The sequence below is a fragment of the Oncorhynchus gorbuscha genome, linkage group LG09, assembly GCF_021184085.1.
Source record: "Oncorhynchus gorbuscha isolate QuinsamMale2020 ecotype Even-year linkage group LG09, OgorEven_v1.0, whole genome shotgun sequence".
NCBI classification, from domain to species: Eukaryota; Metazoa; Chordata; class Actinopteri; order Salmoniformes; family Salmonidae; genus Oncorhynchus; species Oncorhynchus gorbuscha.
In genome coordinates this window covers 90,177,500-90,203,618 of record NC_060181.1, presented here as the reverse complement: position 1 = coordinate 90,203,618, position 26,119 = coordinate 90,177,500, and the positions used below count along the sequence as shown (strand labels likewise).

General features: G+C 44.2%; 2 protein-coding genes across 2 annotated transcripts in view; both read left to right on the top strand.

The window, feature by feature from the left end:
• Positions 1-15,386, top strand: part of LOC124044254 (FERM and PDZ domain-containing protein 4-like) — a 71,216-nt gene extending 55,830 nt beyond the window's left edge. The window contains 10 exon segments of the mRNA XM_046363869.1: positions 833-964; positions 1,589-1,708; positions 3,748-3,884; positions 4,324-4,450; positions 4,854-4,943; positions 5,321-5,503; positions 10,616-10,748; positions 10,845-11,846; positions 12,219-13,466; positions 14,231-15,386. Of these exon segments, the coding sequence (XP_046219825.1) occupies positions 833-964; positions 1,589-1,708; positions 3,748-3,884; positions 4,324-4,450; positions 4,854-4,943; positions 5,321-5,503; positions 10,616-10,748; positions 10,845-11,846; positions 12,219-13,466; positions 14,231-14,235 (3,177 nt within the window). The 3' untranslated portion in view covers positions 14,236-15,386.
• A 3,542-nt stretch (positions 15,387-18,928) lies between these two features.
• LOC124044255 (toll-like receptor 7) lies at positions 18,929-26,048 on the top strand. The gene is given in 3 exon segments (XM_046363870.1): positions 18,929-19,066; positions 22,134-23,969; positions 23,971-26,048. Coding segments are annotated over 3 exon segments (3,192 nt in total). The 5' UTR covers positions 18,929-19,048; the 3' UTR covers positions 25,309-26,048.
• Positions 26,049-26,119: the final 71 nt, after the last annotated feature.

Genomic DNA, 26,119 nt, shown 5'->3' with positions numbered 1-26,119 from the left:
GGCATTCACTAGCGCTAAGAGGTTAACGCTGTGGCATTCACTAGTTACGCATTGTAATGGCATTCACTAGCGCTAAGAGGTTAAGGTATAGTACGCTGTGGCATTCACTAGCGCTAAGAGGTTATGGTATAGTACGCTGTGGCATTCACTAGCGCTAAGAGGTTAAGGTATAGTACGCTGTGGCATTCACTAGCGCTAAGAGGTTAAGGTATAGTATGCTGTGGCATTCACTAAGACATTGTAATGGGGACAGTGTTTCATTCTATTTTACCTTACATCATTCATAGGCCACTTCTAGAAGAGTTAATTCCTTTGAACACAGCAGCATATCATATTATCTTTACTTCATTAGGATTCAGCAGGTGTCCAAATGTGCATTACACAAAGCTCTCCCACGAAGGCACGTCAGCTGGAACTTCATTTAACTGTGAAGCATGGGGAAGTAGGCCAGGGCTTTTGTTCCTCATAAACAAAACATCTCCAAAGTGTACGTTTTTAATCTGTGTGATATTATGTAACGCCGGCTGACACAATGTCAAGTTATACGCTGTACAATTATTATTATGGGATGTAAAAAATCATCCATTTTGAATTGGGTTTTTACTGAGACTCAAACCCCATTTATTTTCCATTATCTTACTAGGATATGCAGTATTTTTTTTGCTTTTAAGAATACATACATATTTAGCTAGGGTATATATAATGCAAATGTGTGCTTTTACGTAGCTTTCCCCTCTCGTCACACCTCACTCTGTCACTTGGTGGTCCCTGCACGTGCCTGACACATACAGTAACATATGAATAATGAATGTGTCTTCTGTCTGTGTGAAAGGATGTCATCTTGACCCTGCAAGAGAAGCTCTTCATTAAGAGCATTGAACACTTCTCACTGATGCTGGAGCACAGACACGAGGGCTCGGCCAGCAGACTCATGCTCCTCCACGAGCAGGAGATGTTAACTCAGGTGAGACGTCATGGGGGGGGGGGGGGGGGGGGTAATGACAGTGGGGTGGCTTCATGCTCGGGTAGACGACAGATTGACAATATTAGGCCCGAATACAGTGTAATTAAATATGACCTGCCTTTTTTTTCTCATAGTCAGTGTGAAATGGATGTTGGTGGGCATGTGATTGAATGGTTGTAGGGTAACAGTGAACATTATGCAGACACCCCAACAGACTGTAGATTCAAATAAGTATAATGTGGCTGAGAAATAGTTTTTCTTTTTTTTTGCTCATTGCAAATATGTGATTCTGTCACAAAAAAAGACAGGTCAGTATTATATATTCAATATAAAAATGAAAAACTGTAATAAAACAATGATTATCATTCTGGTCTTTTAAATACATTTGTTATAACAAATGTGAGTTATACATTTGGTTTTGTTTCTGTAAGCATACAAATGAGGATATAGATTTTGTTTTGTTTCTGTAAGCATACAAATGAGGATATAGATTTTAAGCCTATTTTATAGGCTTGTGATGGGTTTTTAAAATAAATGTCAGCATTTAAATCGCAGTGTCTTTAATCCATTATTCATTATTCATGACATCGCAACACACTTCCTTGTCCTGGTCTGGTGCTTTAGGCAACACAGAGACCAGGGGCGCACAAGATGAAATGCTTCTTCCGCATCAGCTTTGTACCGAAGGACCCCATTGACCTCCTGAGGAGAGATGCAGTGGCGTTTGAATACCTCTATGTTCAGGTGAGTTACAGCACATGGACGACAACACTGGCTGATTGAAAAGTATCAGGTTTGTTGTGTTATCAAAATGTATATTTTTCTATGATATTCATTGATATGTATTTGGTAAGATTCCTTGTAGAAACTTTAGCTCAGAAAAAAATGTAAATTATCTGCTGTTGACTTGGAGCTCACCACAACCAGAGTTACTAGGGGAGCCAAATGTAACTTCATACCATAGTTACTGTGTACTCGTACTGTCTGGTTCAAGGTGCAGTGTAACATCTCTCCTCTCCTCTCCTCTCCTCTCCTCTCCTCTCCTCTCTTCTCTCTCTCTTCTCTCTCTTCTCTTCTCTTCTCTTCTCTTCTCTTCTCTTCTCTTCTCCTCTCCTCTCTCTCCTCTCTTCCCTTCTCCTCTCTTCTCTTCTCCTCTCTTCTCCTCTCTTCTCTTCTCCTCTTCTCTCCCCTTTGCTTTTCTCTCCTCTCCTCTCCTCCTCTCCTCTCCTCTCTTCTCTTCTCTTCTCCTCTCCTCTCTTCCCTTCTCCTCTCTTCTCTTCTCCTCTCTTCTCCCTCTCTTCTCTTCTCCTCTCTTCTCTTCTCTCTTCTCTTCTCCTCTCCTCTTCTCTCTCTCCTCTTTCCTCTCCTCTCTTCTCTTCCTTCTCCTCTCCTCTCATCTCTTCTCCTCTTCCCTTCTCTCTCTTTCTCCTCTCCTCTCCTCTCTTCCCTTCTCCTCTCTTCTCCTCTCTCTCTTCTCTTCCCTTCTCCTCTCCTCTCATCTCTTCTCTCTCTCTTCTCTTCTCCTCTCCTCTTCTCTCCCCTTTGCTTTCCTCTCCTCTCCTCTCTTCCCTTCTCCTCTCTTCTCCTCTCTCTCTCTCTCTCCTCTCTTCCCTCTCTCCTCTCCTCTCATCTCTTCTCCTCTCTTCTCCTCTCTTCTCCTCTCCTCTTCTCTCCCCTTTGCTTTCCTCTCCTCTCCTCTCTTCCCTTCTCCTCTCTTCTCCTCTCTTCTCTTCTCCTCTCCTCTTCTCTCCCCTTTGCTTTTCTCTCCTCTCCTCGCCTCTCCTCTCCTCTCCTCTCATCTCATCTCCTCTCTTCTCCTCTTCTCCTCTCTTCTCCTCTCTTCTTCTCCTCTCTTCTCCTCTCTCCTTCTCCTCTCCTCTCTCTCTCTCTTCTCTCTCCTCTCCTCTCTCCTCTCCTCTCTCTCTCTCATCTCTCTCTTCTCCTCTTCTCTCCTCTCCTCTCCTCTCCTCTCTTCTCTCTCTCTCTCCTCTCCTCTCCTCCTCTCTCCTCTCTCCTCTCCTCTCCTCTCCTCTCCTCTTCTCCTCTCCTCTTCTCTCTCCTCTTCCCTCTCTCATCTCTCCTCTCTTCTCCTCTTCTCTTCTCTTCTCTTCTCTTCTCTCCTCTCTCTCTTCTCTTCTCTTCTCTTCTCCTCTCCTCTCTCTCTCCTCTCCTCTCTTCTCCTCTCTTCTCCTCTTCTCCTCTCCTCTCTCCTCTCCTCTCCTCTCCTCTCTTCTCTTCTCCTCTCCTCTTCTCTCCCCTCATCTCATCTCCTCTCTTCTCCTCTTCTCTTCTCCTCTCCTCTCCTCTTCTCCTCTCTTCTCTTCTCTTCTCTTCTCCTCTCCTCTCCTCTCCTCTCTTCTCTTCTCTTCTCCTCTCTTATCTTCTCTTATCTTCTATTCTCTCCTCTCCTCTCCTCTCCTCTCCTCTCCTCTCATCTCATCTCCTATCTTCTCTTCTCCTCTCCTCTCCTCTCCTCTCATCTCCTCTTCTCTTCTCCTCTCCTCTCCTCTCCTCTCCTCTCCTCTCCTCTCTTCTCTTCTCTTCTCTCTCTCTCTTCTCTTCTCTTCTCTTCTCTTCTCTTCTCTCCTCTCTTCTCTCCTCTCCTCTCCTCTCCTCTCCTCTCCTCTCCTCTCCTCTCCTCTCCTCTCCTCTCCTCTCCTCTCCTCTCCTCTCCTCTCTTCTCCTCTCTTCTCTTCTCCTCTCCTCTTCTCTCCCCTTTGCTTTTCTCTCCTCTCCTCACCTCTCTTCTCCTCTTCTCCTCTCCGCCTCTTCTCCCCTTCAAGAGCTGTAATGACGTGGTGCTGGAGAGATTTGGGTCAGAGCTGAAATACGACACAGCTCTGCGTCTGGCTGCCTTGCAGATGTACATCCTCACCATTAACACCAAACAATCGCAGAAAGTCTCCCTCAAGTACATTGAGTGAGTAGCTTGGGTTTCACACTGCTTCCCACAACCAGGTCAACACAGACCAGATCCGATGTCTAAGTTCGAACATGGCACTGCATTTCCTTGCATGTTCAATCCAGCAACACATTGTTATGAGAGCTTTTGACACCCTCACAACATTAGACTCTCAACACTTACTCAGTGACTTGAGATTAATCTGGAAATAAAAAAATCATTATCTGGCTTGGGTGTCTTCATGAAGGAATTACATCCATGTCAGATACAGTAACGATTTCCCCATTGATTGGTGCGTCATAAATACCACAGGTATTTAATATGGATATTGATTATAATCGACTAGCTGTTGGCTAATCAATGCATCCCCTCTTTATAAAGTGATTGATTTTTGCTGGACGAATGCATTCTGCTGTTGTACATTAAACCTGCGTTACCATGGTTTCTTGCTCTACAGGAAGGAGTGGGGTTTGGCACTGTTCCTCCCTCCTGCAGTACTATCTAGTATGAAAGAGAAGAACATCAAGAAAGCCCTAACACACATTCTCAAAACCAACCAGAATCTGGTACCTCCTGGAAAAAAGGTAGGGTACCTTTTTATCTCTCTCCTGTTTTCTCTCTCCCTCTCTCTCTCTCTCTCTCTCTCTCTCTCTCTCTCTCTCTCTCTCTCTCTCTCTCTCTCTCTCTCTCTCTCTCTCTCTCTCTCTCTATGCCTCTCTCTCTCCCTCTCTCTCTATGTCTCTTCTCCCTCTTTTCTGTCTCCTCTTCTCCCCCTCTCCTCCAGCTCACTCTTAATGCAGCACATTGGAAAAGAGCACCACCTAGTGGAATACTCAACCTGATTTCTCATGCTCTCATACATTTCTCACTGTTAGATAATGTAATGCGTCACTGTGACCATTCACAGCGCCACCTTCTTTGTAAAATAAATCCTCTGTGCACATTCATACAACGACAGTAGCCTACATTGCTCATGTTCTCTTTCAGCTGTCAGCATTGCAGGCCAAGGTCCACTATCTGAAGTATCTCAGTGACCTGAGACTGTATGGAGGGCGGGTGTTTAAATCTATACTGCTGGTAAATAACTACCTCTTATTTTCTGAACTTTTGAGTAACGACACATCAAATATCAAATATCAGAATATCATATCATAATAAGTTATATCTTATTAATGGAGTCTGTGTATCCAGAGACAGGCTACCATCTGCATTTCGGGCAAATGCCAGATGGGCTGGTCCATTATTAGTGGGCCTGTCTAACATGACTTTTTTGCACAAAATGATCATTATCTGTCTAATATGGGGGCCATAAGTGAAAAAAATGGGCCTGTATGGGGGCCTCAAGGGAAAAAAATGGTCCGGTGTGTTAGAAATGCTAGGGCCGATATGTGGTCCCAGTCCGCCCCCCGTGTGTATTGTCTTTCAATGGTTTCCGTTCTGCTTTATGCCCACAGCAAGGTGAGAAGCACACAGAGGTGACTCTACTAGTGGGTCCCAGGTATGGCATCAGTCATGTGATCAACACCAAGACTAACCTGGTGGCGCTGCTGGCTGACTTCAGCCACGTCAACCGCATCGAGATGTACACAGAGGACGAGAAGAACGTCAGGGTCGAGCTACATGTTCTGGATGTCAAGGTGAAATCTTCTAAATTAACTCATTCTGAGTGTGGTATTTTTTCTTCCCATTAATCCTATCACAATTAACTTTTTATCAGTTGAATATTGTCACCAATATAAAACTTTTTCTGAAATATTCTATAAAAATATGTAACATTTTGTTAAGACACTCCAGGAACGGATTGTGGATATATAGTTTTTAAATATTTCTATCTATATGCTTGTCATTGTAGGCCGTCATTGTAGGCCGTCATTGTAAATAAGAATTTGTTCTTAACTGACTTGCCTAGTTAAATAAAGGTTAAATATATATATATATATATTTTTTTATCTATAAAAATAGAAAAACATGTAGGTAAACTGCATTTTTGGTGCATATTTGCAAATAAAAATGTGATATAATCAAATCAAATCAAATCAAATTTATTTATATAGCCCTTCGTACATCAGCTGATATCTCAAAGTGCTGTACAGAAACCCAGCCTAAAACCCCAAACAGCAAACAATGCAGGTGTAAAAGCACGGTGGCTAGGAAAAACTCCCTAGAAAGGCCAAAACCTAGGAAGAAACCTAGAGAGGAACCGGGCTATGTGGGGTGGCCAGTCCTCTTCTGGCTGTGCCGGGTAGAGATTATAACAGAACATGACCAAGATGTTCAAATGTTCATAAATGACCAGCATGGTCAAATAATAATAAGGCAGAACAGTTGAAACTGGAGCAGCAGCACAGTCAGGTGGACTGGGGACAGCAAGGAGCCATCATGTCAGGTAGTCCTGGGGCACGGTCCTAGGGCTCAGGTCCTCCGAGAGAGAGAAAGAAAGAAAGAGAGAATTAGAGAGAGCATATGTGGGGTGGCCAGTCCTCTTCTGGCTGTGCCGGGTGGAGATTATAACAGAACGTGGCCAAGATGTTCAAATGTTCATAAATGACCAGCATGGTTGAATAATAGTAAGGCAGAACAGTTGAAACTGGAGCAGGAGCATGGCCAGGTGGACTGGGGACAGCAAGGAGTCCTCATGTCAGGTAGTCCTGAGACATGGTCCTAGGGCCCAGGCCAGTTGAAACTGGAGCAGCAGCATGGCCAGGTGGACTGGGGACAGCAAGGAGTCATCATGTCAGGTAGTCCTGGGGCATGGTCCTAGGGCTCAGGTCCTCCGAGAGAGAGAAAGAAAGAGAGAAGGAGAGAATTAGAGAACGCACACTTAGATTCACACAGGACACCTGAATAGGACAGGAGAAGTACTCCAGATAAACAAACTGACCCCAGCCCCCCGACACATAAACTACTGCAGCATAAATACTGGAGGCTGAGACAGGAGGGGTCAGGAGACACTGTGGCCCCATCCGAGGACACCCCCGGACAGGGCCAAACAGGAAGGATATAACCCCACCCACTTTGCCAAAGCACAGCCCCCACACCACTAGAGGGAAATCTTCAACCACCAACTTACCATCCTGAGACAAGGCCGAGTATAGTAATAAAACTGTTACAACATATCAACAATTCCCTTGATACAAGTCTGGAGAATTTACAGTGCATTGGAATGTTTTCAGACCTCTAGACTTTTTCCACATTTTGATACGTTACCGCCTTATTCTAAAATAATACTCCCTCCCCCTCATCAATCTACACAGAATACCCCATAATGACAAAGCAAAAACAGGTTTTTAGAAACTTTTGCAAATGTATAAAATAAATAAAAACTGAAATACCTTATTTACATACTGTAAGTATTTAGAGCCTTTCTCACATCTGCTCCTGCCACACCCCCTAGTGGACATCCAGTGTCTCCTTGACCTGCAGCCATTCTCCTAGTTCTCTCTCTCTCTCTCTCTCTCTCTCTCTCTCTCTCTCTCTCTCTCTCTCTCTCTCTCTCTCTCTCTCTCTCTCTCTCTCTCTCTCTCTCTCTCTCTCTCTCTCTCTCTCTCTCTCTCTCTCTCTGATTGTGTGGTTGAAGACAGGTGTGCTGGAGTCAGAGCAGTTCCCCACCAGCTGCAACCGGTTCCACAATCTAGACCTCTACAAATGCTCAGTCCTGCCACTTCCACTCTGTCAGATCGTAATCTTCATTCATCTCGCTGCTCTGACTCTGGTTCTTGTCTCCTGTTCCACATCTCACCGCCCTGCTACCCTGTTCTGGATTCAGCTCACCATAACTCCCTTGGATTCCCCTCTGGACTTGTTTACCCTGTTCCAACCCAGCCCAGCTCACTCAAACCTCAGCCTCCACATCTGGTTTCCTACAACTCACCCGAACTTCCCTGGATCCACACTTCATCTCTCCCTGTTACAATAAATATCTAGGTTCTTTCATCCCTGTTTTCCTGTCTTGAGTCTGCGCTTGGGTTCCTCTGTGCTGCTCCGCCTAACACCCTTTGCTATGAGACTTGAAATTGATCTCAGGTGCATCCTGTTTCCATTGATCATCCTTTGTTTCTACAACTTGATTGGAGTCCACCTGTGGTAAATTCAATTGATTGGAAATTATTTGGAAAGGTACACACTTGTCTATACAAGGTCCCACAGTTGACAGTACATTCAAGCCATGAGGTTGAAGGAATTGTTTGTAGAGCTCTGAGACAGGATTGTGTCGAGGCACAGATTTGGGGAAGGGTACCAAAATATTTCTGCAGCATTGAAGGTCCCCAAGACTATTCCTAGAGCTGGTTGTCTGGCCAAACTGATCAATCGGGGTAGAAGGGCCTTGGTCAGGGAGATGACCAAGAACATGATGGTCACTCTGACAGAGCTCCAGAGTTCCTCTGTGGAGATGGGATAACCTTCCAGAAGGACAAACATATGCAGCACTCCATCAATCAGGCTTTTATGGTAGAGTGGTCAGACGAAAGCCACTCCTCATTAAAAGGCACATGACAGCTGCTTGGAGTTTGCCAAAAGGCACCGAAAGGACTCTCAGACCATGAGAAAAAAAGATTATCTGGTGTGATGAAACCAAGATTGAACTCTTTGGCCTGAATAACAGTGTCACATCTGGAGGAAACCTGGCACCATCCCTACGGTGAAGCATGGTGGTGGCAGCATCATGCTGTGGGGACGTTTTTCAGTGGCAGGGAGTCTAGTCAGGATCAAGGGAAAGATGAACAGAGCATAGTACAGAGAGATTCTTGTTGAAAACCTGCTCCATAGCCCTCAGGATCTCAGATTGGGGTGAAGGTTCACCTTCCAATAGGACAACGACCCTAAGCACACAGCCAAAATGCAGGACTGGCTTCGGGACAGGTCTCTGAATGTCCTTGAGTGGCCCAGACAGAGCCCGGACTTGAACCCGATCAAACATCTCTGGATAGACCTGAACATAGCTATGCACCAGCGCTCCCCATCCAAGCTGACAGAACTTGAGAGGATCTACAAAGAAGAATGGGAAAAACTCCCCAAATACTGGTGTGCCAAGCTTGTAGCATCATACCCAAGAAGAGTTGAGGCTGTAATCACTGCCAAAGGTGCTTCAACAAAGTACTAAGTAAAGGGTCTGAATACTTATGTAAATGTCAGTTGTTGTTTTTTTATTAACCGAAATTTCTACAAACCTGTTTTTGCTTCATTGTGGGGTATTGTGATGTCATTGTGGGGTATTGTGATGTCATTGTGGGGTATTGTGATGTCATTGTGAGGTATTGTGATGTCATTATGGGGTATTGTGTGTAGATTAATGAATAAATTAAAAACAATTGTATTCATTTTAGAATAAGGCTGTAACGTAACGAAATATATCTAAGGATAGCCACACAACATGGTGTGAATAAAGATGCTTGTGAAGCTGAGCAAAATGAGTTGGCATGTGGGAAGAGTCTGACTTTCATAAAATTACAGTTAAAGAGGAGTATAAGGAATTTAGACTACCAAACGCCAAATGTCTATTTAGGCCCAATCACCATCTATTCAAGGTAAGTTACAACATATAGTCCAGTTTGTGACATTCTCTATGAACTGGGCTTAAAACCCCTTTTTAGGGGACCTGCCCGGTTCTGGTACCGATTCCGTCCGACATGCACGCTTAGAAATCGATCTGTGGATACCGCAGATCAAAATTGCCCTATTCCCACGGACACAGTAGTGTTTTTCTGAGCCTGTGTGACATACTATAGGATGTGAAATGTGAAAGCACTTGAAGCTGGCGCCACAGACAAAGCAAATACCTGCAATGTTTACATCGGAGCACATTCAGAGATCGGTTCATAGCCATTAATCTAAATAATTCATAGATTTTAAACTAAAAACACTTTGTTATTCATAGACAGACATGAAATGAAAGGCGAGTTCCCAACGAGTTCAGAAAGCCAAGCTAGAGCTGTGTGTGACATTCACAGGGATGGGGGCCAATGTTTTGATCAAGAGAGACCTTTAGAAAATATGCACGTTTTCTCTAACACTAAACATACAAATATGTAATTTACAGTTATAAGGAAGGTGAAATCTTATAGTTAGTCATTTTATCATTTGATTATGCTATATTTAGAAAGCATATAAGTAATTTATAGCCTTATACATACAGTTTTGTTGAATAGGAAATATGTCCAATTTGTTATCATATTTGTACTGTGTATTTGCGCTTTTGTCTTAAAAAGTGACTACATCTCAGGAATGCATTTTAACCAGAAAGGTGAGATTTGAACCTTTCTTTGAGTATGTAGCATTACTAGTTATTGTTTATGGCCCTCTCAAAAATTACTTTTGGTGAATACGTAGTTTACATTTTTGAAATGAAGTGTCATTACTTGTGGTGAGCTTTGAAATTATGGATTTATGTCCATTTTAACGTGGTTAAAATTCATTACATTTTTATGACGGAAGTATGATAAACAAAATAAAATATACATCTACATCAAGTTTTAGAAATGTTATGTTTACTTTTTAAAGTACTAATACCAAAATACCCTAAAATCTCAGAAATGCTAATTTGATGGAACAACTAAAAAAAAACAGCCTCTGGTACTTTGCCTTAATAAGCCAAAAGATCATATTCTGTAATAATATCGAGCAAGGAAATAAATGCTCAATGAGAAACATTAGAATAACACTAAGTCTTGTCTTAATTCAGCTCTTGACATTACTCTATCTTAGTCTATTTCCAGTTAGTGTGTGTTCATTGTTGTCCTCGTATCTTCCAGCCCATCACTCTGCTAATGGAGTCCACTGATGCAATGAATCTGGCCTGTCTGACTGCTGGATACTACAGACTACTGGTGAACTCTCGGCGTTCCATCTTCAACGTGGTCAAACCAGGGAATGTAGACAACACCAGTGAGTCTCTAGACTCTATACAGTTCTAAGTCCATACAATATAACTGCTATTGCATAAATCTGATTATCAACCCCTGGTTTGGTTCCCATCCTCAGGTCATGACTCCAGAGTAAAGCAGGTCTACCAGGCCATAGAGTGGACATACAGCGCTTCCTTTAGGGGATGTGAGGAGCACCAGCACCACAGCAACCAGCGCTGCACCAGAGAGCTCTCCACCAATAGAGACACAGACTACATGGACCCTGGCTATATCACTGAGATCCAGCAGCCGCCCCAGTACTGCATGCAAATGGCAGAGAGGGTGGATGCCAGAGGGGGAACCAGTGGTCCAACACATCCCCAACCCTACCTCTGTGTCCCCAGGCCCAAACCCCAGGACTCCCCCCGCAGTGCCAAGGTCTCCTTCACCTTCGGGGATCCTCAGTTAGACAGTGTGGACCCCCAGAATCTGGGCTACCAGAGGCTGATGGAGGAAGGCCCAGAGGTTCTACACGACCCCATGTATGAGCGACTAGATGAGGATTACAACAGCAGGGATCTCATGGGGATGGCCGGGGAGGGATATCCGTACGCTGACAAAATCTTCGGCAACACCGAGTGCAGTGAGGAGCCGCTGCTGCACGACATCTGCTATGCGGATACCACAGACGCGGACGAGGACGAGGAGGACATCAGCTGCGAGGAAGACATGGGACTGATGGGGGATCTGGACAAGGCTAGGTTCCTCGCGCTCTCTGGGTCCAACGATGACATCATCGACCTGACCTCCCTGCCCCCGCCATGGGAGGGTAAGGACGAGAAAGACAACGAAGATGTGTTGCTTCACTCCCTCAACCTGGCCATCGCAGCCCCGCCCCCAGGCTTCAGGGACCGCTCTGATGAGGACGAGGAGCACGGGGGGGGCCGGGTGCCTGTCAAGAAGAGCCAGGGGACCCGTGATAATATCTCAGTGTCCATCATAGACCCAGTCACCACACAGGTGGAGGAGGGCCTTGACGGGGCCCTGGACGAAGCTGTGGTGTCCACATTACAGGCCCTGGAAGCCCTGGCAGCTTCTGAGGAGCAGAGCCCAAAACCACAGTCAGAAAATAGCACAGGTTCTTCTTCTTACACTACTGTAACGTTTATTCATTAACACCACGGAAATTAACCAGACATGAACCTTTTTTCATTTGTTGTTGTTGATTTTTCAATAAAAAAACTCATTTTGTTCTGTGTTTCCATTTTGTGTGTGCAACGTGTCATTCATTTTGAACGTAAAACATTTGCTGTGACACAAATTTTGTCTCCAGAGCTTTTTTTGTGTATCATTTTGTTTGTTTTTATAATTTATGAAACGGTGCACAAATGCATTTCAACTCATCGCTTTCATTCTTTTTGTACCAATGAAATGTGTACCATTTTATAATATCTCTCAGGTGCCTCAGGTGAAGTTGTTAATAAAATGTCTGTCTCTCTGTGGCACACAGGTATAGAAATATCAAGGGCATTTAGCCCCGAGTCCTCGTCAGACTCTGGCAACGAGACTAACTCCTCTGAGATGACAGAGAGCTCAGAACTGGTCGCTGCCCAGAAACTGTCTGAAACCCACCTGAGACTGTTTGTGGCCACCACTGAGGGCTACCAAACTCTGACTGAGGAGAAAATAGAGTTGCCTGTAGCACAGTATGAGGACGGGAAGGCCCTGGCCATACAGCACGACCCTCAGGAGACCCAGGAGGAGGAGGAGAAGAAGAAAGAGGAAGGGGCCAAGTCCTCGGGTGTGTCATCCACCCAGATCCTATACTCAGAAAGGGGAGAGATGGAGCCAGAGACCATGGAGACCAAGTCCCCCACCAACTACATTAGCAAACTGCACATGGGCTCTTTGATGAGCAAGCAGCCAGGAAAGCACATTGACCCTGAGGGCAGGATTCAGGGAGATACCAGTGACTCAAGAGAAAAGCAAAACAGCAAAGTCCACTCAAATAGAGGGGAGCCACCCAAATATAATGCTATTGTAAGGGAATCTCCGTACATGAACCAATTCGAGTTGGGGCGAACGCCATATCCATATCGAGAGAAGCCCCCAAGATATCACCGGCCGCCTGAAAACAAAGTGGCCAACAATCTTTCCCCAGACTGTGTGAATGACTCACAAGCCTCCCTCTCTTGCAGGGTAACAATTAAGGGAGACAAGCAGGACTGGGATGAAAGGAGCCAGAGGTTAGACGCTGATTCACACTCCCATGCCAAAGACCCCCACAGTACCCAGGAAGCCAATTTACCCAGCAGCGACCGGCAGCAGCAGCAGTCGAGGATCCCCTCAGCTGAGCAGGATGTCACACGGCTATATGAGTACCACCTTAGTAAGCACATGCCATCGTTACAGAACAGCGAGGGTGTCCACTCCCTCCAGAGCTCACAGTGTTCCTCCATAGACGCTGGCTGCAGTACAGGAAGCAGCAGATGTGTGACGCCCAGGGACTCCCCCCTCTGCGCTGGAGAAAACATGCATCTACTTTCGGAGTGTTCCCTCAAGGGAATGGGACATATGAATTGGGAGGAGAAGGCGTATGGCACCCAAGGCCAGGCCACACAGCAAGGCAAGGCGAGACATCAGACGATGGACCCCACCCTGCTGAGGAAGATCCACGCAGCCACCAGTGCCGAGCCTGGGTTCGGTACTGTACGAGGAGATGACTGCCACCGGATGCCCAAGATCAAAGAAACCACAGGTACAACTAAATAAGTGTTTTCCTATAACGTCTGTGTGCTTACAGGTCTTATCCCAGTATTATTCCAACCTCATAGTGTGGAAATATGTATAAAACACAGGAAAATATACTTTTTAAGTGTATTTTTAAGTGGCTTTGGGAGACACAATTCCAGGAGGGAAGTGTGGCTGTTGATAAATGATTCACTAGTGGGGATTAGGATACGCGTCAGAGTGACAGGGTATAATTATCCCTTCAGACAGAAAGACAGTAGAATGTCAGTAGTATTTATACAATAATACAGTGCATGCATGTGTAGCACAGGAGGCTGCTGAGGGGAGGAGGGCTCATAATAATGGCCGCAAAGGGAGCGAATGGAATGGCATCAAAACACCATGGAAACCAATGTGTTTGATATATTTGATACCATTCCACTGATTCCGTTCCAGTCATTAACATGAGCCTGTCCTCCCCAATTAAGGTGCCACCAACCTCCTGTGATGTGTAGAGGGTTGTTGTAATAATATTCCTGTGCGTGAGGCCTTTTCAGTCCATTATACAACACTTGCTGCAGGGAGAGTTGGTCAAAGTGCTGAAATGCAACGTTGTTCCATTTTACACCATTCTCTAGAAATCAAGCTACGTTGTGAAAACATAATTAGAGAAAAAATCTTTCTAAAAAAGTCCTCTGATGAAAACAGGAAAGGGTGATGAGAGATCAAAGCAACGCACCATGTTGTCAGGGCGATGCTTAACGATTCTCTTTGTATTTCTGCTCCCCCTAGTGTAGCTTGTACACAGCTGGAGATGGCTGGTGGGAAAGACTCCTCAGCTCTCTCTGAGGTAAACGCCGCCGCCACCACCACCACCAACTCACTGCCATCATTTACCAGTAGCAGCAGCATGTTCAGAGTCCAGTGTTCCCAGTGTGCCAAAGCAGCAGGGGTGCCACAGCCCTGAGTCCTTCCCACAATGCACCCAGGCATCAAGCGTACACCCATGTGAACATATCACAAACAGCCTCAGGAGTCGGATGTTGAGGAGGAGCTGGAACAGCATCACACCCTGGATCTGGGAGCATCGAAGCGCTGCTGGAAAAAACAAAAACCACTCTGAACGGGAGGAGTGCCCAGAGACTCCAGTCACCCGATGACCCCACCAAGCCACAGAGGGGAGATTAGCTTTTTCCAAGACACTTTCCAAGAGCTTGTCTCAGGGCTCAGTATGGTCTGTTAGATCAGTTAGCTCTCAGTCCTCTGGCAGGAGGCTTTTCAGAGGTGCCTCCATCTTGCTGCCAGCATCACTGGATGCTAAGCAGCTCCGAGCCATGCCACTACCCAGACTGCACCCCAGGAGGTGGTGGAAGAGCCTGGAGGATGTGCCACGAGCCCTTCACTCAATGCTTCCCCAAGAGGGAGGCCAACATGGTTGGGGACGATGTAGATGAAGGTAGAGAAAACCCCATCCCACAGCCGTTCTCTGGAGGTCAAAGAACCCAATCACTCCCTAACAACCTCAGTGTTGAGGTAGAGAACACAATCTCTCTATACACCTCTGGAGCTGAACCCTCCACTGTGGCTGAACAGCTCAACATGGCCAGTGTTGTGACTGTGAGTGATATGAGTCTGGGAACAATGCTGGCCCATGTGAACTCACTGAAGGGAAGACTTACAGCCTCCCCAAGGGGGTCCCAGACACACAGAGAGATTCCCTTTAGATAATGGCCCTGGTGCGCTCCAGTGTAGGTCAGGGAGGGGGCCAGAGAGAGGTCCATAGGTCAGAGGTCAGGTAGCCCGACCTATGGAGATTCAGCCAGCTGCTCTCCATGAAGGCCCTAGAGTGAGGCAGCGCCCGTAGTCACATGGCCCTGGTGCATCCTGCTCACCCTGACTCAGTTTCCACATGCTCTGCTGCTTAACAAAGGCCTGCCTGTCACTGGTGGAGGGCTTTAGCCATGATAGCCGGTCAGCGCGAGCTGGTCGCCAAGGTGGACGAGCTGGTCACCAAGGTGGACAAGCTGGTCACCAAGGTGGACGAGCTGGTCGCCAAGGTGGACGAGCTGGTCGCCAAGGTGGACGAGCTGGTCGCCAAGGTGGACGAGCTGGTCACCAAGGTGGACGAGCTGGTCGCCAAGGTGGACGAGCTGGTCGCCAAGGTGGACGAGCTGGTTGCCAAGGTGGACGAGCTGGTCACTAAGGTGGACGAGCTGGTAACCAAGGTGGACGGGCTGGTAGCCAAGGTGACTAGTTGGTAGCCAAGGTGACGAGTTGGTAGCCAAGGTAGACGAGCTGGTCGCCAAGGTAGACGAGCTGGTAGCCAAGGTGGACGAGCTGGTAGCCAAGGTGATGAGCTGGAGGTGACGAGTTGTTAGCCAAGGTGAACGAGCTGGTAGCCAAAGTGATGAACTGGTAGCCAAGGTGATGAGCTGGAGGTGACGAGCTGGTAGCCAAGGTGATGAGCTGGTAGCCAAGGTGGACGAGCTGGTAGCTAAGGTGGACGAGCTGGTCGCCAAGGTGGACGAGCTGGTTGCCAAGGTGGACAAGCTGGTCACCAAGGTGGACGAGCTGGTCGCCAAGGTGGACGAGCTGGTCGCCAAGGTGGACGAGCTGGTTGCCAAGGTGGACGAGCTGGTCACTAAGGTGGACGAGCTGGTAACCAAGGTGGACGGGCTGGTAGCCAAGGTGACTAGTTGGTAGCCAAGGTGACGAGTTGGTTGCCAAGGTAGACGAGCTGGTCGCCAAGGTAGATGAGCTGGTAGCCAAGGTGGACGAGCTGGTAGCCAAGGTGATGAGCTGGAGGTGACGAGTTGGTAGCCAAGGTGGACGAGCTGGTAGCCAAAGTGATGAACTGGTAGCCAAGGTGATGAGCTGGAGGTGACGAGCTGGTAGCCAAGGTGATGAGCTGGTAGCCAAAGTGACTAGCTGGTAGCCAAGGTGACGAGCTGGTAGCCCAGGTGATGAGCTGGTAACCCAGGTGATGAGCTGGTAGCCAAGGTGACTAGCTGGTAGCCAAGGTGACGAGGTCGTCATGAGTTATGTCTGCTTGCAATTGCTGAAACGGCTTCGGGCAGTTCCCCCGATGACACATCACTCTACCACCATGTCTGCTATTGTCAATACACTGAGTTGCTCAATTACAACACTCCCTTACAAGTAAACAGAACAACACGGTTGTCTTTCTGATTAGTGATTTCAAAGCCATACATTAGAGACATGGGTTTATTTGACTCAAACCAATGTGAACTGCTGTGACATACCTTTGCCTTTTCTGAATAGTGATGACACTTTTAAAAGAGATTATATTCAGGCCTCTGACCAGAAAATAATTCACCTTAGGGTATATACACTGATAATACTTGATAAGTATACTTTTACAAATTGATAATGGGGTGTAATGTGTAGATAGACCTCTATTGGATCTGCATTATATTTGTATTCATTGTCTTGAAATATTATTTTACACATGATACATATTATATGACAAAGAGCTCTAGACAAATCAATGTGGAAGACAATAAATTATATTATGTGACACAGTCCATTGTGTCCTCAATCTTTTTCATTTGCTGAATCCACCGTAGTTTATGAATCTTTGCACATGATCACTGAGTACTTTCCTGTTATTTAGGTAGTCAGCACTGTAACATATTAAAGGTTTAAAACGCTGCAACCTGATTATGGTCTCCTTTATTCTTCTGATAACAAACGGCATACAATGTAAAGGTCCAATTCAATTTTCAATGATCAATTTCAAAATATTTCACGAATATTGTTTTCTTGTTCTCTAAAGCCAAGCCCCTTTCTGCGTGAGTGAAGGGAGCTTACTTCATCTTTCTCATAATTTATAACAAAAACTCTCCTGGACCATGTTTGGTTGAATAACAATGTTGAATTATTTAGTGTTTGGAAGCTGGAGAGTGTGTCTGCATGGTGTAGTCTAACCTTGACAGGCACAGACAGCGCTGTTTTTCACTGCAGCCACTAGCTAATGTTCCAGTTGTCCCTGCATGCACACCCAACTGATGGAAGGTTTTGTGGTGTGTTTCTCTAAACCTAGGTTTGTTTCACTTTCATTTACAGAAAAAAATGAACCTGAAACTGTGGTAACAAAATAGAGAAATGTGTCAGCACATGTCTCCAAGTAAACACGTTTCCTCCTTTTATACAGTGCCTATAGTCAAAGTCTACACACCCTTCGCAAAGTTTTCACATTTTACTACCTTAAAATGAAATCTAAACGTGAAACGAAATGTATTGAAATTCTTCCAAATAAATACCAAATTGAAAACTAAGATGTCTTGATTGCATGTTTATTCACACCCCAGAGTTAACACTTGGTGAAAGCAGTTTTGGCAACAATTACAGCTGTGAATCATTTTTAATAAGACCTTATTAATGCAGTCTCCGCTAACATGGGAACATTGCTTTAAAATTGAAATCACGCTGTAAAGCTGAACTTCTGCAATACATATTGAATAGAGACCTAAGGCACCTTTTCCTTGAACTTTTTACCTTGGCTTTGCTCCTTTCATATTTCCTTTGATCCTGACAAACTCCCCAGTCTCTGCCAGTGGCAAGCATACCCATAACATGATGCTGCCACCAAATACTTAGTGTTATACAACATTTCATTCACCACATTACTAACCTGTATGACAACTTGAAAAGAAGGAAGCCCTAAATCCACATTCTGTTTGCAACAAAAGGCCCTCAAGTCATTCTGCAAGACAACGTGGCAAAGAAATGTCATTTTTTGCCTAAATTAAAAACTTGAATACAACACATCACAAAGTGAAACCCTCTGTATTTGGTGGCAGCATCATGGTATGGGTATGCTTGTCACCGGCAGGGACTGGAGAGTTTGTCAGGATCAGGATTCCACCAAGTGTTAACTCTGGGGTGTGAAGACATATGCAATCAAGACATCTTTGTTTGAATACAATTTTTCTTTCACTTTCAAAATGTGGAGTAGGTTGTGTAGATCGTTTGAGGGGGAAAAAATCCACTTTAATCCCTCTTTAGATTTAATATTAAGGCAGAACATTTTGAAGACCGCAATGCTATCATAAATAAGACAAACTATATGCAAATTCCTATCAATAAATGTTAAAAATCAAGGATGAGCACATGCTTGAAAGAAGCTCCATTCACACACAATTAATCAGTACTGCTGCAAACTGCTTAAATTATTTAAAATTATATATATATGTAAATATATATATGTAAATTAAGCTATTGAATGTATAGTATTGGATTTATAAACCAAGAAAGCCTACATACAGAAAATGCTGATCAAGTGCTTCAATTAAGCCTGTACCAGAAATAGACAACATTGATTGATTTAACAATTTAGATTTTAGGAACTTGACCTTAGGTAACAGTTGTACTATGTGTCTATTGATAGACAGGTGTCTAGCATCTGCCTAAAGGGAAGTGGAAACTATTAAAGACACTTTCACTCACACATCTCTTGTCCTTCGTTCCATCAGCCTGTTGTTTTCATGTTTTCACATGAACATTTTATCGTTCTTAGTACTCCTTTTATTTTACAGTAAGAGAGAACTGAACCGTGAGAACTTATCCACACAAACATTGATCTGAACAATGCTGTCTCACTTGATGGTAAGACTACCTTTCATATGGTAATACATTTAATATAGTAAACATGTAATATGCTAATATGGTAATACATTTCATATGGTAATAGATTTAATATGGTAATATAGTAATACATGTAATATAGTAATACATGTAATATAGTAATACATGTAATATGGTAATACATGTAATATAGTAATACATGTAATATAGTAATACATGTAATATGGTAATACATTTCATATGGTAATATAGTAATACGTGTAATATGGTAATACATGTAATATAGTAATACATGTAATATAGTAATACATGTAATATAGTAATACATGTAATATAGTAAACATGTAATATAGTAATACATGTAATATAGTAATACATTTCATATGGTAATAGATTTAATATGGTAATACATTTCATATGGTAATAGATTTAATATGGTAATATATTTCATATGATAATGATGAAAATTAAGAAACTGGGGATGAACCTCTAAACTGGGGATGAATCTCTAAACTGGGGATGAACCTCTAAACTGGGGATGAACCTCTAAACTGGGGATTAACCTCTAAACTGTGGATTAACCTCTAAACTGGGGATTAACCTCTAAACTGGGGATTAACCTCTAAACTGGGGATGAACCTCTAAACTGGGGATTAACCTCTAAACTGGGGATGAACCTCTAAACTGGGGATTAACCTCTAAACTGGGGATGAACCTCTAAACTGGGGATTAACCTCTAAACTGGGGATTAACCTCTGTCTCCAACATCTAAGCTAACACGATGGTCGTACCATGGATCATTTAGTTATTTAATTTGGGATTTTAGGACCCCTTTAAGATATAAATTCAATAACATTGAATTTGGCCTTTGCTACTACAGAGACGCATTGAATCAGACATCTAAAAATAAATAAGCAATGAAGATTTGAAGAGTCTGTCCTATATCTAGGAGATACAAGAAAGCTCAGGAAATATTTTAGTTTTTTGGACACATATTTAACCTCTTATTTTTGTTGGCACAAAACAACCTCCATACTTCCATTCGTTTGCATTGGTTACCTTCAGACAGGCTGTAGAGCAAAACAGAAAACACTGAACGGTTTGGCCTTCCAACTATTATAACCACTCTATGGAAAGGATAGTGGTTATAGTCGTTTTGAAGGCCAAACTGTTCGGACACTACATACATTTTTCGTGAGAAGACTGACTTTCAGGACATCTCATGGTCTGACAAACATCGCTGTAGCTTGGACACCTTCCACCGCAGATGCAGAAGACCAACAAAGGTAGATGTGGCGGATTGAGACAAAAACATAGGATTTCTCTGAAATTAAACTGACAGATTTTGATGGGGATTTGTTTTAATCATGTTACTTAGATTGATGCATGTGTGGGCCAATAGACTCTTAATTAACCATGATTAGAAAGGACTCAATAGAGGTGAATGAAAAAGGAAACCGCAACACTGATCTTTAATAAGCGTACGTATCAGACACACGGCCTTCGTCGACGAAGCTCATTAAAGATCAGTGATACTTTCAAGAGCAGTGTGCGGTTTCCTTCTTCCTTCATCTGGTTCAACTGTTACCATGCACCTGCAAAAAAAGATTGCTCAGGTGTGCGAGTGCCTTTTTTTGAATTTTGACTCAATAGAGGTAAAAGGACATTTTTATATATTGTTTTAAGTTATGTCTATGCAGAGCAACATACTAAAGGTCAATAGAATCAGAATAAGAAATAGTAGAAAATAAGAAATGCTATCACAACCTTTTCATAAATTAAACATCTGCAGTAATCTTAGTTTAGCTGAGCCACTGGTTTCTATATTTGTATATTTTATTGAGCAGTTAATTTACTAAATTATTTTAAGACTCTTTGTGTCCTATGGTTTATGAGAGGCTACATGCAAATAAGACTCGTTATCATTACCCCTCTAGGAATAACACCGTCCTGTTCCCCCAGAGGTCAGAGTGTGTTATCATTACCCCTCTAGGAATAACACCGTCCTGTTCCCCCAGAGGTCAGAGTGTGTTATCATTACCCCTCTAGGAATAACACCGTCCTGTTCCCCCAGAGGTCAGAGTGTGTTATCATTACCCCTCTAGGAATAACACTGTCCTGTTCCCCCAGAGGTCAGAGTGTGTTATCATTACCCCTCTAGGAATAACACTGTCCTGTTCCCCAGAGGTCAGAGTGTGTTATCATTACCCCTCTAGGAATAACACTGTCCTGTTCCCCCAGAGGTCAGTTATCATTACCCCTCTAGGAATAACACCGTCCTGTTATCATTACCCCTCTAGGAATAACACTGTCCTGTTCCCCCAGAGGTCAGAGTGTGTTATCATTACCCCTCTAGGAATAACACTGTCCTGTTCCCCAGAGGTCAGAGTGTGTTATCATTACCCCTCTAGGAATAACACTGTCCTGTTCCCCCAGAGGTCAGAGTGTGTTATCATTACCCCTCTAGGAATAACACTGTCCTGTTCCCCCAGAGGTCAGAGTGTGTTATCATTACCCCTCTAGGAATAACACTGTCCTGTTCCCCCAGAGGTCAGAGTGTGTTATCATTACCCCTCTAGGAATAACACTGTCCTGTTCCCCCAGAGGTCAGAGGTCAGAGTGTTATCATTACCCCTCTAGGAATAACACTGTCCTGTTCCCCAGAGGTCAGTTATCAGGAATAACACTGTCCTGTTCCCCAGAGGTATGTTATCATTACCCCTCTAGGAATAACACTGTCCTGTTCCCCCAGAGGTCAGAGTGTGTTATCATTACCCCTCTAGGAATAACACTGTCCTGTTCCCCCAGAGGTCAGAGTGTGTTATCATTACCCCTCTAGGAATAACACTGTCCTGTTCCCCCAGAGGTCAGAGTGTGTTATCATTACCCCTCTAGGAATAACACTGTCCTGTTCCCCCAGAGGTCAGAGTGTGTTATCATTACCCCTCTAGGAATAACACTGTCCTGTTCCCCCAGAGGTCAGAGTGTGTTATCATTACCCCTCTAGGAATAACACTGTCCTGTTCCCCCAGAGGTCAGAGTGTGTTATCATTACCCCTCTAGGAATAACACTGTCCTGTTCCCCCAGAGGTCAGAATGTGCATCTTTCCACGTGTGTGGGGTGATACTGCTGGGCCTGTGGTGCTCCTCTGTGCTGGAAGCTGGAAGCTGGTACCCCAAAACCCTACCCTGTGACGTCACCCTGGTCAGCAACAACACCATGGTCAACGTAGATTGCACTGAGAGAGGACTTCTAGAGGTCCCAAAGGACATCCCAAGAAACACCACCAACCTGACCCTCACCATCAACCACATCCCTCACATTAACTCAACGTCCTTCCAGGGCCTGGAGAACCTCACCGAGATCGACATGCGCTGTAACTGCGTGCCCATCAAGATCGGCCCCAAGGACCGCATATGCACAGAGAGTGTGACTATCAAGACGAACACCTTCAAAGACCTGAGGAATCTGAAGGCTCTGTATTTGGATGGGAATCAGCTTTCCACCATCCCAAAGGGTCTCCCTCCGAACCTCATTCTGCTCAGTCTAGAGGTGAATAAAATATATACCATTCTGAAGAGGAACCTCTCTGACATCACTAACGTACAGATTCTTTACCTGGGTCAAAATTGTTACTATCGTAATCCATGTAATGTTTCCTATCAAATTGAGGAGGGAGCATTTTTACAGCTTGGTAACATGACTCTCCTTTCCCTCAAGTCAAATAACTTATCCTACATTCCCCCAAGATTACCGACAAGTCTCAGAGAGTTGTATCTCTATAATAACAAGATTGAAATGGTTACTGACAAAGATTTTCATAACCTAACCCAATTGGAGATACTTGACTTGAGCGGAAACTGCCCACGCTGTTACAATGCACCATTTCCTTGTGTTCCGTGTCCTAACAATTCACTTCAGATAGACAAAAACACCTTTAAAACGTTGACCAAACTGAGGATACTACGCCTGCATAGTAACTCCCTCACGTATGTGCTTAGTGAGTGGTTTCAGAACTGTAAAGAGCTGCGAGTACTTGATCTCTCAACCAACTTTTTAGCTCGAGAGATAGCATTTACTTACTTCCCACGAGCTCTACCCAACCTGGAAGAACTGGACCTGTCTTTTAACTACGAGCTGCAGAGGTATCCAGCTACACTGCACCTTAGTTCCTCCTTTTCCTCCCTGAAATCCTTGAAAGTACTCCGCATCAGGGCCTTCGTCTTCCAGCAACTCACCCTCGAAGACATCAGCCCACTGATTCATCTAAAGAACCTGGAGGTCATTGACTTGGGCACCAACTTCATCAAAATAACCAACCTCAGCATTCTAATGGAACTGAAAAGCTTCAAAATAATAAATTTATCTGACAACAAAATATCATCCCCCTCTGAAAGTGGTCAGTCTGTTGCCTTTTCAGGAGGACAAGCCATACATGGCTCCCCAATGTCAGATTCTGGGCATAACAGCAATGGGGAAGTGAGAGAGATTCATTATTTTAGATACGATGAGTACGCTCGCAGCTGCAAATACAAGGACAAGGAGGATGGGACGCTGAATTCATTCGTCAATACCCAGTGCAGCAAGTTTGGAAAAACCCTGGATATCAGCAGGAATAATATATTTTTCCTTCACTCCAGATTCTTGAACCTTGCTGACCTTAGATGCCTAAATCTCTCTGGAAATGCAATGAGCCAAAGTCTAAATGGTTCTGAGTTTACTTTCCTCACTAACTTACAGTATCTTGACTTCTCATTCAATCGTCTGGACCTTCTCTATTCCACAGCGTTTCAGGAACTGAGAAGTTTAGTTATCTTAGACATAAGCAACAACAATCATTACTTTGAATCAGAGGGTTTGACCCACATGCTTAATTTCACAAAAAATTTGACCAATCTGACGAGATTACTAATGAACTATAATAAAGATTTCTACATCCACCAACACAGAGCTGGAGAGTCTCTCTCTGGAGGAGTTAGAGTTCAAAGGTAACCGTTTAGATATGCTTTGGAGAGATGGTGATACAAGATACATCGACTACTTCAAAAAACTGCTAAATCTGAGGGTCCTAGACATCTCTCACAACAACCTCAACTTCATCCCTCAGCAAGTCTTCCAAGGCCTGCCAGACAAACTCACTCATCTCTACATCAACAACAACAGATTGAAGATATTTAGTTGGGAGAAGCTGATTATTCTTCAGTACTTAGAGGTCTTAGATCTCAGTAGTAATAGCATATCAACAGTTCCCCCAGAACTCTCCAACTGCACCAAATCTCTCAAGACTCTCCTCTTACGCAGAAATCAAATATCCAAACTCTCTGCGTATTTCCTCAAGGACGCCTTTAGTTTGAAGAATCTGGATCTCAGCTTCAATAACATTCAAAACATTGAGCAGACCAGCATCCCTGATGATGTTGTTGATCAAATGGACACGTTAGTCCTGAACAACAACAAGTTCATGTGCAACTGTAACGCCCTCATGTTTGTGATGTGGCTGAACCGCACCATGGTGAACATCCCCAGACTGGCCACCGCTGTGATTTGTGCTGCTCCAGGAGCCCAGAGGGGTCATCCGGTCATCTCCCTGGACTTAGAACTGCAGGCCTGCCAGCATAACTACCTATCCATCATCCTTTACATCCTACTCACATCCCTGGTGCTCAGCTTCATCGCCCTCTCCATCTCCAGCCACCTCTTCCTCTGGGACGTGTGGTACCTCTACCACTTCCTCCTGGCCAAGTTCAAAGGCTACAGACGCCTGTCCTCTCCGAGCACTGCCTACGACGCCTTCGTGGTATACGACAAGAAGGACCCGGAGGTATCTGAGTGGGTGCTGAAGGAGCTGCTTGTTCAGCTGGAGGACCAAGGGGACCACCCCTTACAGCTGTGTCTGGAGGAACGAGACTGGATCCCTGGCTGCCCCCTGATCGACAACCTGTCCCAGAGCATTCACCAGAGCAAGAGGACCGTGTTCATACTGACGAACAAGTACATCAAGAGCGGGGACTTCAAGACCGCATTCTACATGGCCCATCAGCGACTTATGGATGAGAGAGATGATGTGATTGTCTTGATTTTCCTGGAAAAAGTCCCCAGTCACTCAAAATACCTGAGACTCAGGAAGAGGTTGTATAGGCGGTCAGTGATGGAGTGGCCAACAAATCCTCAAGCACAGCAATACTTTTGGTTTAGCCTAAGGAGTGTACTGGTAACAGACAGTCAAAAACAATACAGTAATCTCTTCAAGGAGACTCTTTGAAAAAGGACAAACACAATGATTTTTCGCCATTTGTTAAGAATGCTTAGCATTGTCCTTTTTTTGTGATTGTGTAATGATTGTGTAATCATTGGGTAATGTCATTAATGACAAAAGAGGGAAGCAAACCAATGGAGAACTTCCTCAATTAATCTATGAAGATTCTGTTTGATTTAGCTCAGATGGTGGGATGGGAATCTGTGGTGTCAGACAGTCAGAGACACTCAAAAACAATACTGTAATCTCTTCAAGAAGATTCTTTGAAATGTTACACTTAGAATATACCTTACCCACTGGGCACACACTGGTTGAATCAACGTTGTTTCCACGTCATTTCATTGAAATTACATGGAAACCAGATGGAATGGACGTTGAATTGACATCAGTGCCCAGTGGGTAGTGTTGATCTTTTAATGTGGTGATTGTTGTAAGTTGTAAATTGTAAATTGTTGTTAAACGCTCTGATCACCTGTGATAATTAGCTATCTAGCACGCTCTGATCACCTGTGATCGTTAGCTATCTAGCATGCTCTGATCACCTGTGACAATTATCTTACTGATGGGTTTTAAGGTGTAACGTAAATGTAATGTATCTGGTTTTAAGGTTTACAGTAAATGTAATGTATCTGGTGAGAATGTTTAGATGTTAATTTTCATCTCTAATACTGACTGATTATGTTTGCTGTACTGCAATGCTTATAAATATACTGTCTCAGTCTCCTATCCTGCTGTGGAGAGTAAGGTAACAATACATTAATAAAATAATGATTCACAAAATGTTTAACTGATTCTGCCTTTAATCTCTTTATGCATG